General features: G+C 39.7%; 1 protein-coding gene across 3 annotated transcripts in view; it reads right to left on the bottom strand.

Moving 5' to 3' along the window:
• The window catches only part of LOC121911489 (serine/threonine-protein kinase 32C-like), a 75084-nt gene that overhangs the window by 26083 nt on the left and 31520 nt on the right, over positions 1–17481 (bottom strand). For all 3 annotated transcript variants that reach the window (XR_006099869.1, XM_042433018.1, XM_042433019.1), the window contains one exon: positions 1876–2027. Coding sequence is in view for 2 of the 3 variants with exons in the window: in XM_042433018.1 (XP_042288952.1) it covers positions 1876–2027 (152 nt within the window). In the remaining variant the exon portion in view is untranslated. The remainder of the gene's footprint in view (positions 1–1875; positions 2028–17481) is intronic.

Below are 17481 nucleotides of genomic sequence, written 5' to 3'. Positions count from 1 at the left end.
AGATTTGTGCATACACACTGTTTGTGAATGAGGCCCAATGAGAGTACAAGTATTCTTGAAACATATTTTGCCTCTCTCTGGTGGCTTTGCATAGGACCCGTCTGGTGATGCTAACATTTCAACACATCAACACAGCTGCCCAAGTTCAGGGTCTGTGCATGCTACGTCAACAGACTCGTATAGTAACAGCTGCATTCAGACACTATCACACAGCTGGCTTCATGAGCCAACTCTCCCTTGTCGCAGTCTCATGGCAATGGAAACAGCCTGGTGAGGACGACGTGCCTTTGCCTCGTGCACTCCTCACTATGACGCTTTATTTGTCTTGTAGATTTGACAGCTCCCGTATGCTTTTCAACAGGGCCAGTCAAATACAAGCAGGCAAGCTCTGAGCAAGATGAGAGACAAAGCTGCTGTCTAAAGACCCATTCAATTCCTCAATGATAACTGCACCAAAAACTTTCAACTCTTGGGGACCCATTAGGATACATTGTTATTCAAGCATTTGCACCATTAAGCTTTTATTTATAGATACGGGGTGCAAACAAAGGCATCTTCTTTAAAGGGGTCAGTTCACCAAAATTATAAAAACGTATTACCTCACTTACCTTGCCAATACTGACCTTATTGAATCTTCATTACATATAGTTTCTTTGTCAATTTCAGTATAAAAATAAATGTCTATAGATGTCAATGAGCCTCAAAATTACAAAGTCCAAAGGTAATAGTTCCATGAAAAAGTATGTGGATCACATCTAGAGTAAGACCAACTGCTGAGTATGGGACATTACAACTTTGGTATGAGGGAAGCTGGCTGAGCTCATGTTTTCCACAGTATGTTCTTCCTGTGAGATTGACAGGCCATTTTTGGAGCATTTCTGTGCAGCCTACTTAGAAAGCAGAGAAAAGAGGTGTGAAGTGCGAAACTTCTCATTCCCACATAGCTGAAAAGATACAGTTTAGCGTCTTTGTCGCTAATGGGCATTTGAAATAGTGCTGGATGCAGAGCAGGAGAGAGCAGAGCAGCACAGCACATGGAAAACTAGAACACAGAAGGCTTTGGCAGCAATACACTCCTGCAGGGAATTATACTATAAAAAATACACAGGCATACTACTGTACGCTCATTAAAATGCCTTCGGTTTGTTCTAGTAGAGTGGCTTCTCTAGCAGGCAAAAATATCCTGTAGATTAAACTTAAATCATTCACAACTTGGTGAGGGAACGGGCCCAGGACACAACTTTTCTTGGTTTATCTACTCACTAACTACACAATCCATCATGGTATGAGTGAAAAACAAAATATTCTGGCGGCGATTGCTCAGATAAGATAGGCACGTGTGATATCATTCTACCAATTGCAGAGGAGTAAAGTGCTTTGTGTAATATGCCGTGAATGCCGTGCCAGGTCCCCAATTACATTTAGAAATGTGTCCCGCTCGGAGATGAGCGTTGAATAATGAAAGCAGCCTCCATTCACCCACATATCAGACTCCAGGGAAGAGTAAGGTCATTTCAAACCACAGTAATTATCAAATGTGTGCTTCATGGGCTCAGAGTCAAAATCCCAAAATATCTCTTGTGTAAATTGTTTCATAAGTTAATACTTGAGAAAATTCTGTTTGAGCCTTAATGAAACTAACAAAACTTTCTTTTTCCTCCACTCAGCGCCAAATGTAGAAAATAAAGTGCATGCAACACAAGGAACATAATATTCACTAAGAGGACATCTATTTTAAGGTTGAGAGTGATGCATGCACTTCTCCAATGAGAATCTCTTTTGGGTAAATATACGAAATGCACAAAACAGACAAATCAGGCGACCGACACAGGCAGAGCAGACCACATTGAAAGTGTAAAAACATAAGATAGTCACCAGAGATTTACTAAAAAAACATGTTCAATTTCCTGTAGGATCTCAAGCTCTCTAAAGACGTTTCGGACCTCATCTCTCTCTATGCACTGCTGTTTGTTCATGTACTTCATGGCGTACATCTTCTCCGTGTCCCTCTTTTGTACAATGCATACCTGCAGCGAGCAAGGATAGAGAGAAAAGAGGGAAGGGAGAGAGAGAGAAATGGGGGTAAAATCAGAAGAAACAAATCAATAAATGTAAGCACATTAGCATGAGATAAATATGTATATAGACAGTTTGTATATAAAATGTGCATGTGAATTTATAAAATAAATTAACATGCTTCATGAACACACACATTCAGATCTAATTGTAGAAATATCTTGGCAGGGTAAAAACTAAGCTAAGGTGACTAAGCCAAGTTTCAGCTCCACAAATGCGGCCTTGCTGTTATGCAAATCAAATATGTTTTCAAAATAGCCCACAGCATCTTTCAGCTGTTGATTAATGCAGTTGCTGGGATGGATACCCGTATACCGATGCATAAAGTGCCGACACGCTGAGCGACTCTAATGAACGTCATTTTCAAACACAGAAGTTTGTGGCAGAAACCACTTCCAAACAAATCACCTCATTATTCGTTCGTTTATTTATTTATTTCGTACGAGTTTTTTGTGGTTTTTTGCCAGGAAGTGGCTGCGGAAGGTCAGGAGTAGGACGGGGAGGTCAGAGTCATTACAGTAACATTACTCTCAAACCGCAGTCATTAAACAGATCATGGACCTGCTGGAAACCCTGCCTGGCAGACAAACAAGGAATTAAACTCCTGAGGCTGCTTGTTTATCTTCACTCATTCAGATACTCATTGTTCATTGTTTAATTAATGGACGGTGAGCTGAAGTGAAGATAGTTACAGGATAGGTTTGAATTTGATTCCCATCTATCTTGATACAAGGCTTACATGCTATATGCACACTATGTACTATATGTATGAGTTACTGGTCACTGTAATAATTCCCTTGTTCACACTGCCTCAATAGCAAATAAGCAGCAAATAAGTCTCTTAACACATGACACACATATGAATGCATTTAGACACATTTAGAGAAAATCTGAACCTATCCTTTAATGTGGTTTTACAGCAGCCTTCAAAGGGTGGTAATATGCGAGTGTTGAGCGGGGATGCCACCAATCCTCGCCATTGTCAGTAAAATGCTTAAGTGGGCCAGAAGGAAAACACACATTTACATGAGCTTCAATTGCAAATTGACTAAAAGGATGCACAAAAAATCTTAGCCTTTATTTCTTTAACAGGATTTCTCTAATATCTTGTAAACAAGAACTCTCGTGTCTTTAATCAGGGAAAGAAAGAATTAAGACAAATCTGGTGAACTCAGCTAGATTTCTGATAAAGACAGCTGATTTCTGGGTCATGTATATGTTTATCTGGGTTTTTATAAGAGTGCATGTGCATGACAAAGACTTGAGATGGGAAAGGCATCACTTTGGCAGCAGGAAATATTACTCATCCCGGTAATGCACTTAAAATATGCCAGCCTTGCTTCAAAGCTTAGATAGGGGGTCGGGGTTGAAATCTGATTACCAACCACCTGCGTGTAAACACCCTCCCTGATCTCCTTCCTTAACTTGATTTCTCTCAATAACCTGGTTTCTTGTGTGCATGTGATCATAATGAGTATGAAATCCGTGTAAAAAGACAGAAAACTCACTGTAATTCACTGTCAAAGTGCTTCAGGAACAAAAGCTAAGCAGCTGTTTTGGCCCTAGAAAAAAAGGGGTCCCACAACGGCCCTATTGCAGCACTTGACCATCCTGTGAAGCTTTAAAAGCTAAACAGCCCCCTGTTGTTCCTGTTCTAGTCAGAAGGCCTTAGCTGGATTGAATTGTCCACTAAGGCACAGGTCTACTCATTACACTGTGAGCCAGACAGATGGCTGTTGCACAGCATTCTGGCCCAGATGCCAGCAAAGAAAACAGACTGCAAAAAACATTCATCTCAGCTTCAATCACTTTAAGCATTTGTTCAGTCTTTAAGTCTTACAAAAGAGAGAAAAAAAAATCCCAACGGGGAATGTATACCTCCCTTGTTTGCAGTGCAGATAGATGCAGAGGCATAGTTCAACGTTGCTCATAAATATTGTGATACCATCTTGAAATGAGTTGCTTCGAAAAACAGTTGTCAGCCACATTCAAGTTACCTCTGAACTGTAGACAAATACTAAAGATATAGAGAAAAACTTCTGTAACATGGCACTGGAGGATATTTTTCACTTGATTGAATGGGGAAAAAAAAGATTTGAAGACTGAACACCAAACCTAATGAGGTGTTAAAATGGACATTATCTATATGGTGACAGAGGGAAATCTGTGGCTGTGTAAAACACCATCTATTTAATTATGCTCATGGTTTCCCCTCAAGCACAGATCTCAAACGAGTGCCAGGTCTGACTCGGCTGTCTCTCCTGTTTGCTCCGTCTGGATCTCCGAGCTCAGATTTTCCCTACTTCTGTCACGTTCATTAGTTCATCACAGCTGAAATTCATCAGACCTGTTCCTCCTCATTCATTAAGTGTCAGATTATACTGAGGAAGAGAAAGTCTATCAGCAGCCTACACTGACTGTTTGCTAAATCCTGCCTCCCTTGGTTACTGTTGCTATGTCTGTCCCTTTTCATGCTCAGCAGATATGCAATTTACAATGATAACACTGTCAGGTCTTCTCCAAATTCTTAGTAATTTTTGAAAGAATGGGTTGTTGATTTCAGACAGAGGTAGACAAAGCAGGCTCCTCGTGTCTAGCCGACGACTGTTGATTTTGCTGATTGAGATGACAACTGTCACTGGTAGATTTCGGTACATGTTAATTGAGTTGGTTGAAAACGCTGTCACCGCCTGACCTTTCTAACATAACAACAGAAAAGGATTTGAGGATGAGGATGAACTAATGTTTGGCAAATGTAACTCCATCTCATGTAACATTAGCTGAGGCTTCTGAGTTACCTCAAAACCAGTAAAGAGCAGGATAGAATGGTTAATGTTACCCTTAGCCCCATTTGTGAACTTGTCAATAATAGCAATAACAATAATAATAATAGCACTCTGTCAATAACGAACTTCAGCACTATTTCTGACGTCTCAAATGGCGCTAACATTACCTTGAACTCTGATAGCATCCATGACCTGCTTCCACACAGGGAAATACTACACAGTGGATGTGCTTGTCATAAAAACAGCTTTTTTTTTTACCTGTAACCCCACAAACTGATGTAGTTAGTGCTGCTTGGACTTGGAGCTACTGCTGGAGGTGGTAACCTAGTTAGCTGGACATGCTAACGATTGCAGCTCACACGTACAATCCATTCTGACACTTTTGCTTTTGTGCATTTACAGTTGCTAAGCTATGATTGGACAATTGATTCTCATGTAACATGTTGATCAGATTTCAGATAAATATTGATAAACCTGGGCAAGTATTGTTATCAATATTATTGTCAGTATCTGCCACTGCAGACTTTTAGTGTCTCATGGTTGAAATACTGATACTGACTATCCTTATCCCTATAAAGAAATATATGATTATGGGGGAAAAGTTAAACTTACATGTTCAACACAAACATTTTTTAGTATAATTAAATTACAAAAACTCCCATTAGATTTCAAGACTCCCCACCAGTTCAACCATACCCCCTACTTCCTTTTTAGACTTTCTTTTTTAGCCCTCAGCATGATAACATGCAGCTCCAGGCCCTCCCTTATCCCAGCTCCCTCGTTGAGCTCAACACAGACCCAGTTTCTCTTTGCTCTCAGCGAGGCCAGTCTGTACCATCTGCACTGTGCTAGAAGGTAGTCTAAATAAAGTCCCTTAAATCTCGCAAACAAGAATCCAAAAGGTCCTTTACTCATCCCCATCCTTCTTTCATTGTTAAAACAAATAGGGCTTCTTCCACATGCACCTTAACCTATTTATGTTCAAGCAATTTTCCATGTCAGCATCATGAGGGAACTGGAACCCCAGTCAATTTTTAGAGACACTGACATTTCACTGGCTCAGGACACATTTTGGATAATCTCTTTAAGGCACTGTTGAGAGCATAAGCAGTAACATTCTTGGGTAAAGCCTTCCAAAGGTTACATAACTAACCAAAAAGTACATTTTCTGTGTAGTATGAGGCCTGTGAGTGACCGATGAAAACCAACATCTTATCTGGAAAATGATGGCTGCATGTGTAGTACATCACTCAGTGGATATGCCATTTATTTCTTATTATTGGTACAGAACACTATTTTCTCAGAGATGTAATCTGGTAAGTTGGACGCACCACGGAGGAGAGTGTTTTTAAAAAATGGTCCTGCTCACAACCCCATAAATATGTGACCATAATGCAACTTTGTAATGAATGTTCACTGGTGGATTATCCATTTCAAGTAAGCTTCAAGTCACAGCAAGATGAAATGAATGGAAACCATTACTGAGCATAAAGTAAGAAATTAATCTAAAATCATACAGCATAATTTAGAAAATGTTAATAATAATGTAAAATGCATATGCATGTTCTCAGTTTTAAGCATGATTCATAAGGCATCATCTTTCAGCTTCCATTTTTTTTATTCTTTGAATTTTTCATTACGCTTCATTCAAATGCAGGGGTGTGCACTAAATGGGAGCGTAGTAGCACAAGCGTCTGCCCCTTTGCCCTTTTTGCCTCTCTGGACCAAATATGAAATAACTATTACACTTATTATTGCTATTACCCCTGCTATTCTGCTGCTGCTATTCTTGTGATTAATATTGCAAGAAAGCCCACCAAGCTCCCTTTCAATGAGCAATGATGTCATCATCTTTACTGTCAGCATTCATTTCTTTTGAAGATTAAATTGAGAAGAAAATCTACATCTCTTTTTCTTCTATGTTTGTAAATGAACATTATGTTAATTCTTTACCTTTATGTAGGTGATTTGCTCAGCAGTTATTACATACTTGCCTGAAACTATGAGCTTTAAACTGGTTCTCATTAATCAGTTAGTTGGTGCAGAGTGCATCACATAAGGGCTTGAACCCCTGTGAAGTGTCTTTTAAATTTCCTTTGAGGTATTCCTGCCCAAGTAGGGTCACTGTGTATTACTGACTTAATCATTTTGTATTAGATATCTTGGGGCTCATTGTTGCTTTGCACTATAAAAGGCTAAATGTGACTGGGGTTACACAAGAAAAATATAGTTTTATAGATGAAGCATTGTTGCGCATTGCTTGCAGTACTTAAGAGCTGACAGACAGAGAGAGAAATACTTGAGGCCCCTTTTTCAAAGCTGATTTCAAACCAGCAACCAGCAGGTGAATCAGTATCAAATATCAAGTTGTTCTGTTTTGAATTAAGCTACTTGTCCCTGGTCAAATGTTCCTTAGTGAAATTCATCTCTGTAAGTTAAAGTTTTCATTGTCTTTAAACATTAATTTGGAATGGATTCATGTTTTCCTGATCAGATGTCTCTCTGTGTTGCTGACCATATTATTCTGTGTTATGTTGTTATTTCTTATGAGCACAGAATATGGCATCACATACAGTACAGCTATTTTTAGATCCTCTTTATTAATTGTGGGCAGCTGTGTAAAATGTAAAACCCAGCGTTTCTCAACCAATCAGATATCACACTGTCAGTCATCTCAGAGTAGCCCCGTCTTATCTGGAATCCTCAGGAGCCGGTCAGCGGAGTGAAATGATGACTTTTAAAAAGGATTTATTCATATATTCATAGAGCATATTAGCAATTCAATGCATTAGACCAGTTTAGTATGGAGCAGGAAAAAGTAACAATTTTGAGGCGAGAGGTGTCAGACTGAATGTTTTGCAATCTATTTGCATATGAATGGAGATATTTTCACCTGATTGAAATCAGTTGAGAAGGAAGATTCTGGCGATCCCTGTGACGTGCAGTTTCAGAACTGAGGCAACGACAGAGTGATAGCTTCTGAGACCAATTCTCTCTGAGCAGTAATAGACACTAAAGTGTCCCTAATTAATTCTGTAACACTATTGCCAAAATGCTAATGGTCAGCATGAGCCAACCGTTTATTACACTGCTGGCTAGGTTTTCATTGTTAAATTCTAATTTAGGAGCACCTGTTATTCAGATTCTTTTTGAATTATTTGTCAGTAATAAAGGTCACTCTGTTTTCGAAGAGGCAGGGTGGAAGCTAGGGGCGAGTCCCGAGAGCGGTGCCAAATCTCTCCACTGGCTGGCTGACGCCATGTGCTGCATCTGGAAGAAGAGCTGGCTAATAATTTGGCACATTCACCAGACCAGGCTCTTCATTTCCTTACCTCAAGCCAGCACCAGTTTCCAACAAAGGGAACTCATTGTGCTGTCCACTGGACAACTTAAAGGAAAAGGCAGACAATATTCTTTATTTTAGCCATGTAAAAACAAACAATCTAAGCACTATCCAAGCCCACTGGTTCCTATATAATAATGTCTTAAAACTGCTGGGAAGTTTTTATGGGGGTGTGAGGTCAGGCACTGATTTGTCTCAGTAGTGAGAATTTCACAGTGTCAGGAGAGAATATTTGGGATTAACTCAGAATGAACTGCAGTGCTCATGTTTGTAATGAAGGAATATGTCATCCATTGCAACAGTGTGGCTCACTGATGTGCTTTCAATAGTTTTTGGACAATAATGGAGCTCCATGGCACAGAGGAATAAGCTCTGTCAGGCTTAGGATACAGACAATACTTGTTAAAAGGAGCAATTCATTGCTGTTTTTAGTCTTTTCAGGGGATTTGTTGACAATGAGAAAAACATAGAATATCTACAGACATTTAAAGGTGCTTTCACTTGTATTCACTTGCTTACCATGACCTTTTGAAAACAGTAATGTATGGGGAGGGGTAGGGACCTCGTTTGAGGAGGAGGAACAGTGAATGTGTTTTGACCGGCTGTATTTACATACAGCATGCGAATAAAACTTGCTGTTATGGTTTAGGTGACAATGCATTCAGCACTCCCATACAGGGAACTTGAATGGTGTTGTGGTTAATGAGCAAATACAATTGAAGGGGAAAACAGGCCATTCATATGGGCTGTGTCCAGGGTTTATACTTGGCTCCAGATTCCAGATTTGTCTCCAAGCAGTGGGAGGGACGACAGCACTGGCCCGAGGTGAGATGCTGTCAAAACGTTGGCTGTAATCTCTGACCACCAGCTGCACATAGCACCTGTTTATCTCCCCTAAAGAGAGCTTTTTAGAGGTAGTCAGACACACACACACACATACACACACACACGCATACACAAACGGAGTAAACATAAAGGCTAGACCCATCGATTTCTCTCTGGACAGTTTAAGAAATGTGGAGTCACTTGATGTGGAGGAATTCAAAGCCAAGGACAAGGCACGTGAGGGAACGCTACAGATGGGAGCACCTGTCTGTCTCATCAGTATCCTCAAAGGCAGGCGCCCAAAGAAATCCTCCTTTGCATCACAACAGCTCCGTTGCTCAGTTTTAATAGTTTTGAGCTCTGGAGCATGAAACTAACTTTGTTTTTCTGCAGCACAATCATTATTTAATCAGTGCTAAGAAAGGAGAACAGCACTAATAACGAGGAGCTCAGCGGGCTGTTTCCTGGAGTTAATCTCCACAGAGTCAGCCAGGGGCACCTGGCAGGCAGAGAAACACGTTCCTGCTATTGAACAACATGTTAAAACTGCCACAATTCTAAATAAAACCACAACAGTTATATACCTACATTTTCTGAAAACTTTTGAGGATCCTTAATGAGGCAATACGAGCAGCAATTACAGAATAACAATAGTGGGTCCTCCATGCCTTGTAATGGGAACAGCTACTTGTAAACTCGCGTTTAAAAGCAACAGAAACCCATTAAAAAAAAAAAAAGCAACAGTGACTCATTAATAATTCAGTATATTCAACGGACCATCAGAGACTGCACAACAAACCATGCAGACTGCATACAGCCTACTGACAGAGTAAAGATTATTCAAAGATGCTGTAATTGATGCTTAATTGTTGCAAAAAGGGGGGGTGGTGATACAGTATATGGGCTTTATTACAGTGTCAGAAATCTGAAACGTATATGAAACCAACATAAATATATAATTCAATCTAAGATCTCAAACAAAAACATGTTTCTTCTTCCTGAATATTCTTGAAAAATCCCTCTGAGACTCAGTGTGACCCATCTACTGCAGATCATGAGACTAATTATATATTTCACCGAGATGCTCCATCCAGCTCTGACTTCAGCCTTTTTACCCCGTTGCTAGATGGATGGATGATGTTAATTTGGGAGGTTATTGGATTATGAACCCACAGGGCATTAGAGGACTCACCCTTTAAATTTAAAAAAAAAAATCATCTTCTTGACTAGAAAGAATCATATTTTATGTGGTGGGGGAAATGTGGTGTGTTAAAGAATACCACTTTCAAAACACCAGACCATTAGGACATGCAGGTAATTCCTTTGCCTAACTTAATTAAACCCCATAGATGCTTTCTCATTCAATTTCATTAAAACTTAATTTGGTCTTGGGGCGCCAGTAGTCCTAAAACAAAAATAGTTCTAATATTAAAAATCCAAGTTCAAGATGAACAGCCCCTTAAATACCACTTTTATTAACTGAGGGATCCCTGACAATTGAGTATTATGCTGCCAGAGTTATGAAAGAAGACTGGAGTATTAAGACTGACAGACCTACAGGCAACGGCCTCGAACTATGCTCAAAATAGGAAACCAGGAAGTTCATTACTATCCTTTAATAATGTGTTTCATCCATCATGGCAAAGGTATTAAATCCTAATACTACGACCTCACTCGTGGCTTTTACAACATATATTCCAGCCATTTATCTCACAGTTAGGCTGAACAATGAGCTAACAGATCAGAGTGCAGCATCTTGCTCAAGGACACTTTGATATGATGCAGAGTAGCGATTCAAGCTAACGGCTGTGGTTGTAAACCTTGGCTCCAGGACCCTTGGGGGCTCATAGTGATTTTAGAAGCATTACAAGATGATTTCTGTCATGTAATAACAGAGCTGGGTGACATTAATAAATTATTGCTACACCAGAGTACAGTTTGTATGGTTTTGGATTGTTGTATTATCATGATATCTTTAATGATAAAGTTGCATTGAAGCTTAGTGAAAACCAAGCTTATCTGATTAGCTTACCTGCCTCTTAGCTGTTTGGTTCTCATGTTGGCATCACTCATGTTTTACTATCTCAAAAGTTTTCTTGAGTGTAAATATTTTCTGAAAGTGCCTTCAGCCATATCCAAAATCAACTCATGAGTGAATACAATACTGGTTCCATGTGCTTGCAATATTTCTAACAAGTTAAACTGAAAACAAATAATAAGGCAGAAATATGCAAGAACCATTTTTAAGTGTTACCATTTATTGTTATTTTTTTCTTGTAACTGACAGAGCAAAATGCAAATAGACTCTCTCTCTTTCAAACTAACAAATTAATCTAAGCAGATACTCATCTGCAATAAATGAAACTGAAATTCAAGAGAACAATGTGCTCACTAAGATGAAGAAATTCCAATTTTCAAGGTAAATGTGATAGTGTTGCAGATCAGTTGCACTACACTAAATGAGCTGATACACAGAGGTAGCATCACATCTGCATACGCGACATCAAGTGAGGAGAGGGCACATCCACTCCAGATGAAATTGTTTCAGTTGTTTTGTTGTTTTGAGAGTTGCAGTCTTTCCATCTTAAATGGCAGGATACTTTTAATGTAACATAAGGTACAACTTAGTCACACTCATAAGGTACAATTAGTCTCATTCATTTAATTAATTCAATGTAAACAAAATTATAAGTAGTTATCTACTGATATACAGAGTAGAGTAGAGCTAGATCAACCAGCCCAAAATCTCCCATAGCTGTTCAATTGGGTTTAGATCTGGTGATTGTTGAGGCCATAACATATGCTTCATGTACCTCATCATTTATTCACTAAGTTTGTTAGCATTGCACTTTGTCACCTTTTGCATTGCATTTCGCTCATTTTTGTTACATGTAAAATTGGTGCAGTGATTGTCTGCCTTAAAACAATCCTCATTCCAAAGTCATAGATTATGCACCTGTGTATTTACAGTACCACAACTTCATTGGTCACAATTAGACAATGACTGTGAGACTAAAAGGTTGACACAAGGTCCTGGGACGGACTCTCTTACCACTCGGCCACCTTCATGCATTATCAGGTACTATGTGGATATCATATCTCTGGGAATCATGGTCCTACAGGGTAGGCTGACCTGAAGTCTCTCTCTCTCTGTCCTTGCGTGCCGGGTCTGTAGGTGAATCTCAGTAAATAAAAATAAAGCCCAAATTCCCAGTCTGCTGCTCTAAATTTTTTATAAGTTCAAAACAAGTGATCTGCTGCACCCCAGACCTCTGCCTCAGCATCCAGCTCTTCTCCGTCTACCCAGACCTCCCTCTGGTTAATCTCAATTCTATGCACTCCTTGAACACGTGCACTTATTAAATGCTTATTAGCAGAACAAATCACTCAGCCACAAAAAAAAGCTCTTTCATGTCGCGCTTCAAAGCGAGGCGTCACTGTTAAATCCCAGGGTTGGCCGCGTGTTGTTTACCTTTACAATCCGCCTTCTTCTTCCTCCTCGCTCCCTCCACTGTTCTGCTATAGTTAGCAGTCCTATCAATTGTTGTCAGAAGGTCTAAAGCTCCTGGGACAACAAGGCTTGCAGAGAAGAGAAAAGGGTAGGGTGTTAAATTTAGTGGACTTAGCCAGGAAGCTGCAGATTTTCTGTTTTCTAGGTCAGGTAAGTGCCAAGTCGGCCAGAAGCCTCTGACTGAGACACATGGTGAAACACGAACAGATAGAAAACCAGAGGGGAGGGAGGGGAAGAGACCAGCTTGTGTCTCTCCTCTTAAGTTCAGCGGAAATGTACTATACATTAAGTGCTGACATCCATCATTCTCTCAAGCCCCTTTCACACATGCACTGCAACCAAGTTATCCGAACATTACCTGAAGGAGCTGTAATGTGTGAACGCAAATGTCCGAATCAGTCGGACCGGACATTAAATGGACTTTACCCTGCCAGCTCCCTAGTACAAAGTCTGTGTAATGTCCGACTGAGTCCATGTGTGAATACAGCAGGTCGTTTTCTGTAGAATTCACAGTGAGTGAGTGGGCGTGTTGATGACGTTTCTATCATGTGGCTGGTGCTGGATAAATGCAGCAGGCCAGCTAAGCTGCATTGTTTTGACTGGGCCTGAACGCTCCGCTGTGAAGCTAGTGCTAATGGGAGAGAGGACTTCCTGTGATTTCTTGTAAAATAAAAGCCGTTTTATTCCGGGTGAAAAACTTAAAAACACAGAATCACAACTGCAGTGTACTTTTTGCGTCATGCCCTGCCTTCTGCACGCTCTACCAAGGTCCAGACATTGTCCAGAGTTCATATGAGAAAACGGCTTCAGATTAGGTTTCAGCTTTTGTTCGTTGCTGGGACAATGGGTTCAACATCATCTTCCTCATCGTCTGCGAGCAGTGATTGGAAAAGAGTTGTGTAAGGACAAGATAAGCTGAAAACATGCAGGCACGCACACTCGCTCGCACACACACATAAACACTCTTGCCAACATTGCAATTGGGCAAGAGTGCTTTGGGAGAGGCAAGCGGGGCAAACGCACTTTCAGGGTCTGATGAACATGTCATCCAGGGAGAAGAAGGAATACTTTGCTGTTTCATTTGGTTCATTCCACTGGATGTCTTCTGCTCCACAGCTGCTGCTGTCAGCCTGCAGGAAATGAAAGTGTTTACTGAACTTGGCCATCCATTTGCACAGCTCCAGGATGCACTATTACGGCAGGCATGACCATTAATAAGCACAGTCATGGATCAGACTTCTCTTGAGACTGACTTGGGCAAAGTGAAGCTCTGTAGTATAAAAGTAAAAAGGGAGGTGTTCTCTCCATTTGAGAATCAACTCAAATACATTACAACATCACATTGTATGCTGACACACATGAGAACTTCATACACACACTCTGTATACACAAACACACACATTCCTCTGACAGCCTGAGTGAACTTCAATCTTTGAAGCGGTGTCCTCTGGAAATCACTGAAAATTACACAGGGACTTGTTGTCAGCAAGGGAAGAGCCAGAACAGTCTGAGCAATGACTCCTTGTTTGAACTAAACAACAATAAATATATATGGTAGGGACACACCAATCCGATTGGTTGAAAATCGGATTGGTTGAAAAAATAACCGGCCAATGCCAAACATTCTCTGCTCCAGCTTGGAGTTTGGAGTATTGTTGTTTTTTCATTCTTCTTCTATGACAGCTGAGCATCTTTGGGTTTTGGACTGTGGGTCAGACATAACAAGACATTCAAACATGTCATGTTAGACTTCTTTTATGAGAAACTGTCATTTTTCACCATTGTCACACATTTTAAAGACCAAAACAAAAACAACTCAGGGTATCAGCCAATAAATACTGAGTACAGATCAGATACCAGTACGAACTAACTGCATTGACCAAAGTGGGATATTTTTTTTCTATGTAAGGTAACATGAGTCAAGAGAATGCTGTGACTAGGGCTGCAATCTGCAAGCCCTGCCAATCTGTGAATAATTTTTTCAATTTATTGTTTTGTCAATAAAATATCTAGAATATAATTAACCCACAAATTTTCAGTTAGCAGCAAATCCTCACAATTAAGAAGCTGGAGCCTGAGAATTTATTGACATTTTTGCTTGAATAGTGACTGGAAATGATCATCAAAATAGTTTCCCATTGATTTTCCAATCGATTAATCAACTAATGGGTTCAGCTCTAGCTGTGATGCTAAAAACAGTCTGCGGGCCGCTGTGACTGATATGAGTGTAACTGATAAAACACTGAATAATATTAGGATGAAACTGTATCTAATGTGGCTCAGTCATGTCATGGCTCATACCTAATCCATTAAATATGGTCAGTACTGGCCCCACTACCTAACAGTATCATATCAGTGTATCCCTGACTAAAATCTAACTTTCAGTTTGAACTATTGGTTGTTCGAGTTGCATAAAACTGCCAGAAACAAGAGGGAAAGGAGACAGTAATATAGGAGGTGGCAGACTTCTAATTGTTGTGTCGCACGTCAAAGAAAAGAAATATTGACTTAAATGCACATGATTCAACTGATATAAAATTTCCAAAAAGCCTCCTGGGTAAATACACCAAATAGCAGAAAATTGTTCTCAAAGCACAAATGTATAGACAAGACTTGTCTCGAGTCTGTGCTTACCTCCAATTTACATGAAACACACAGAAGGACTTTGAAGTCACTCGTGTATGAAGGTAGGAAAATATAAGGACGGCATAATGAGGATTACATGCATCACAGGATGTAAAGGAGACTAAAGATGCACAAAAGTGCCTGAAGGCTTATCTGGAGTATATTCTCTTTAGGCTTCCTAGAGGTGTAACCGCGTGTTTCATTAAAGGTGGAATATCTCATACATATTCATTAACGTGATAGAATTTGCAGGCTGATATATCTTGTTCCCTATCATCCTGATGGAAATATGCTGTAATTGCTTAATATAGCATGTCTTCTTTTAAAATTAAAGCATAATATAAATCAGTGAGGAATAAAACTGACCATTACAATGATTGACAACCTGCCTGTTAACTTGTTAACTAAAGGGATATGATATCGTATTTTCAGTCCTATAGCTGACAGCTTGCAGCTCTGTCCCTTTTTATGTTCGGAGGATTCATTCCCTGAGCTCTCTCTTAGAAGAGAACGTCAGTTTACATTCATTGTTCTTGTATTCATAAGTATAGAGCTAGTAAGTCCTACTATCATCAGTATGATAAGTAAAAATGTAAGATCATAATGTTATTTCTTTATAACATAACCCTGTTTGGCTACTTAGCTTAGCATGATTTTAATATTATAAGAAAAAAGGTTATTAGGATGAGCACTAACCAATGTATTTAGCAAATGTAAGACTATTTCCATCAATGTTGACTGGGGTTGCTCGAGAGTAAACTTCCCCAATTCCAAGAAAGAGCAGGACAGAGCTGCTAACGTTAACTGCTAACTGATAAACTGATACTGATAACTCTGATAGCATCCATTACTAGCTTCCACACAGAGGGGAAGTGCTACATGGTGGATGTGTTTAGTTGTAAACTGGGTTTAAATATAACCTGTATCCCCATAAACTAATGTAGTTAGTTTATGATGTACTACCTGGACTTGCAAGTAGTTTAAGTCTTGGCTGCTACTGTAGGTAGTAAGCTAGTTAGCCAGACATGCTATCGAATGCAGTTTAAGTTAAACTCTGTTAAACTCAATGTTGAAAACATTCCATACACTTTTTCTCTTGTGCGATTAAACCTGTTAAGCTATGATTGGAGTCAACTGATTCTCATGTAAGCTTTTAATCAGATTTCACATAAGCCTAAGTATCAATAAATCTGTACAGGTTTTGTTAGAAACATCAGATTATTGTTAACATGTCTTACAATTATACAATAGGACTGTTATGTTGATTAATGCTGGCATTAACGCTGATACCCACAAATGTCAATGTAAAGCATCTTCAAAGGCGAGTGTCTGATCCTCTATTCTGATGTCCAGCCTAGGGCAGCTGCATTGATGATTAAAGGACATTGCGTTCGTGGGTTGATGGAATTCTTATCTGAACTTTTAGAGCTAAATGAGTCATTTTTATCATAGTTCTGCATCAGATTTCAATCGGAAAATGTCACCTTATCCCAAGAAAAATGCTGGCTACCGTCACAGTTCTGCAAATGATTCTCCATGGAACTGCACAGATATCAAAAATGTGGAGGTGGAACAAAACTCTTTCTCCAACTCTTTCTGGCTAACACAGTGTAGTTAAATAATAACAGTACATGTGTATGCTGATATTTTGCAGTATTCTCTGGAGAAGAATAGTTGGAATTATGATGAATAGAAGCAAGAATTTAACCCCATCATTAGTAGAAATTCTTCAATACTCATGATACATAACTCATTAATGTGTGTAGTTGTGTCTATGTGCAAAGTCATGCTTTGGCATACTTGGACGATGATGGAATAAGATGCTGAAAAAAGATGGTGAAACATTTTAGAGGTTATGATAGCTTTCTGGCTCACATCACTGCTGCCATCATTTCCAACCATGTATATTATATTTTGTTGGCAGGAATGTTCACAGCAACGCCTCCAAATGTTTTCTCTGGATACTAAACCTGCCCAGACATTTCATTTTATTTTTTATCATAAACAAAGCATACATTTAAAACAAAATAAATGAACATGGGGCATTTCATGATTTCTGAGTGTTCAAACGGCTTTATAGCCCCCGCTTCTTTTAGTGGAGCTTTGTACTGTAAAACCTATAGGAGGTGTAGTGCAATGGAAGACCATACATTTCTAGGTTAACAGGTTGCCGAGGGCTACCACTGCAGCCAGGCTGTGCTGCAAAGCTGCACTCTGAAAAACCAACTCATAATCTGAGCCCTTCGCACCTGCGGCGGGAAGGTGAAAACACGGGAGAAGTCCTTATGAGCGAGCTGAGGCTGGACTGTCAGTCT

Source organism: Thunnus maccoyii, chromosome 14 (assembly GCF_910596095.1).
Source record: "Thunnus maccoyii chromosome 14, fThuMac1.1, whole genome shotgun sequence".
Classification (NCBI taxonomy): Eukaryota; Metazoa; Chordata; class Actinopteri; order Scombriformes; family Scombridae; genus Thunnus; species Thunnus maccoyii.
The sequence above is the reverse complement of the archived record's forward strand: the minus strand, read 5'-3'. Positions and strand labels throughout refer to the sequence as shown.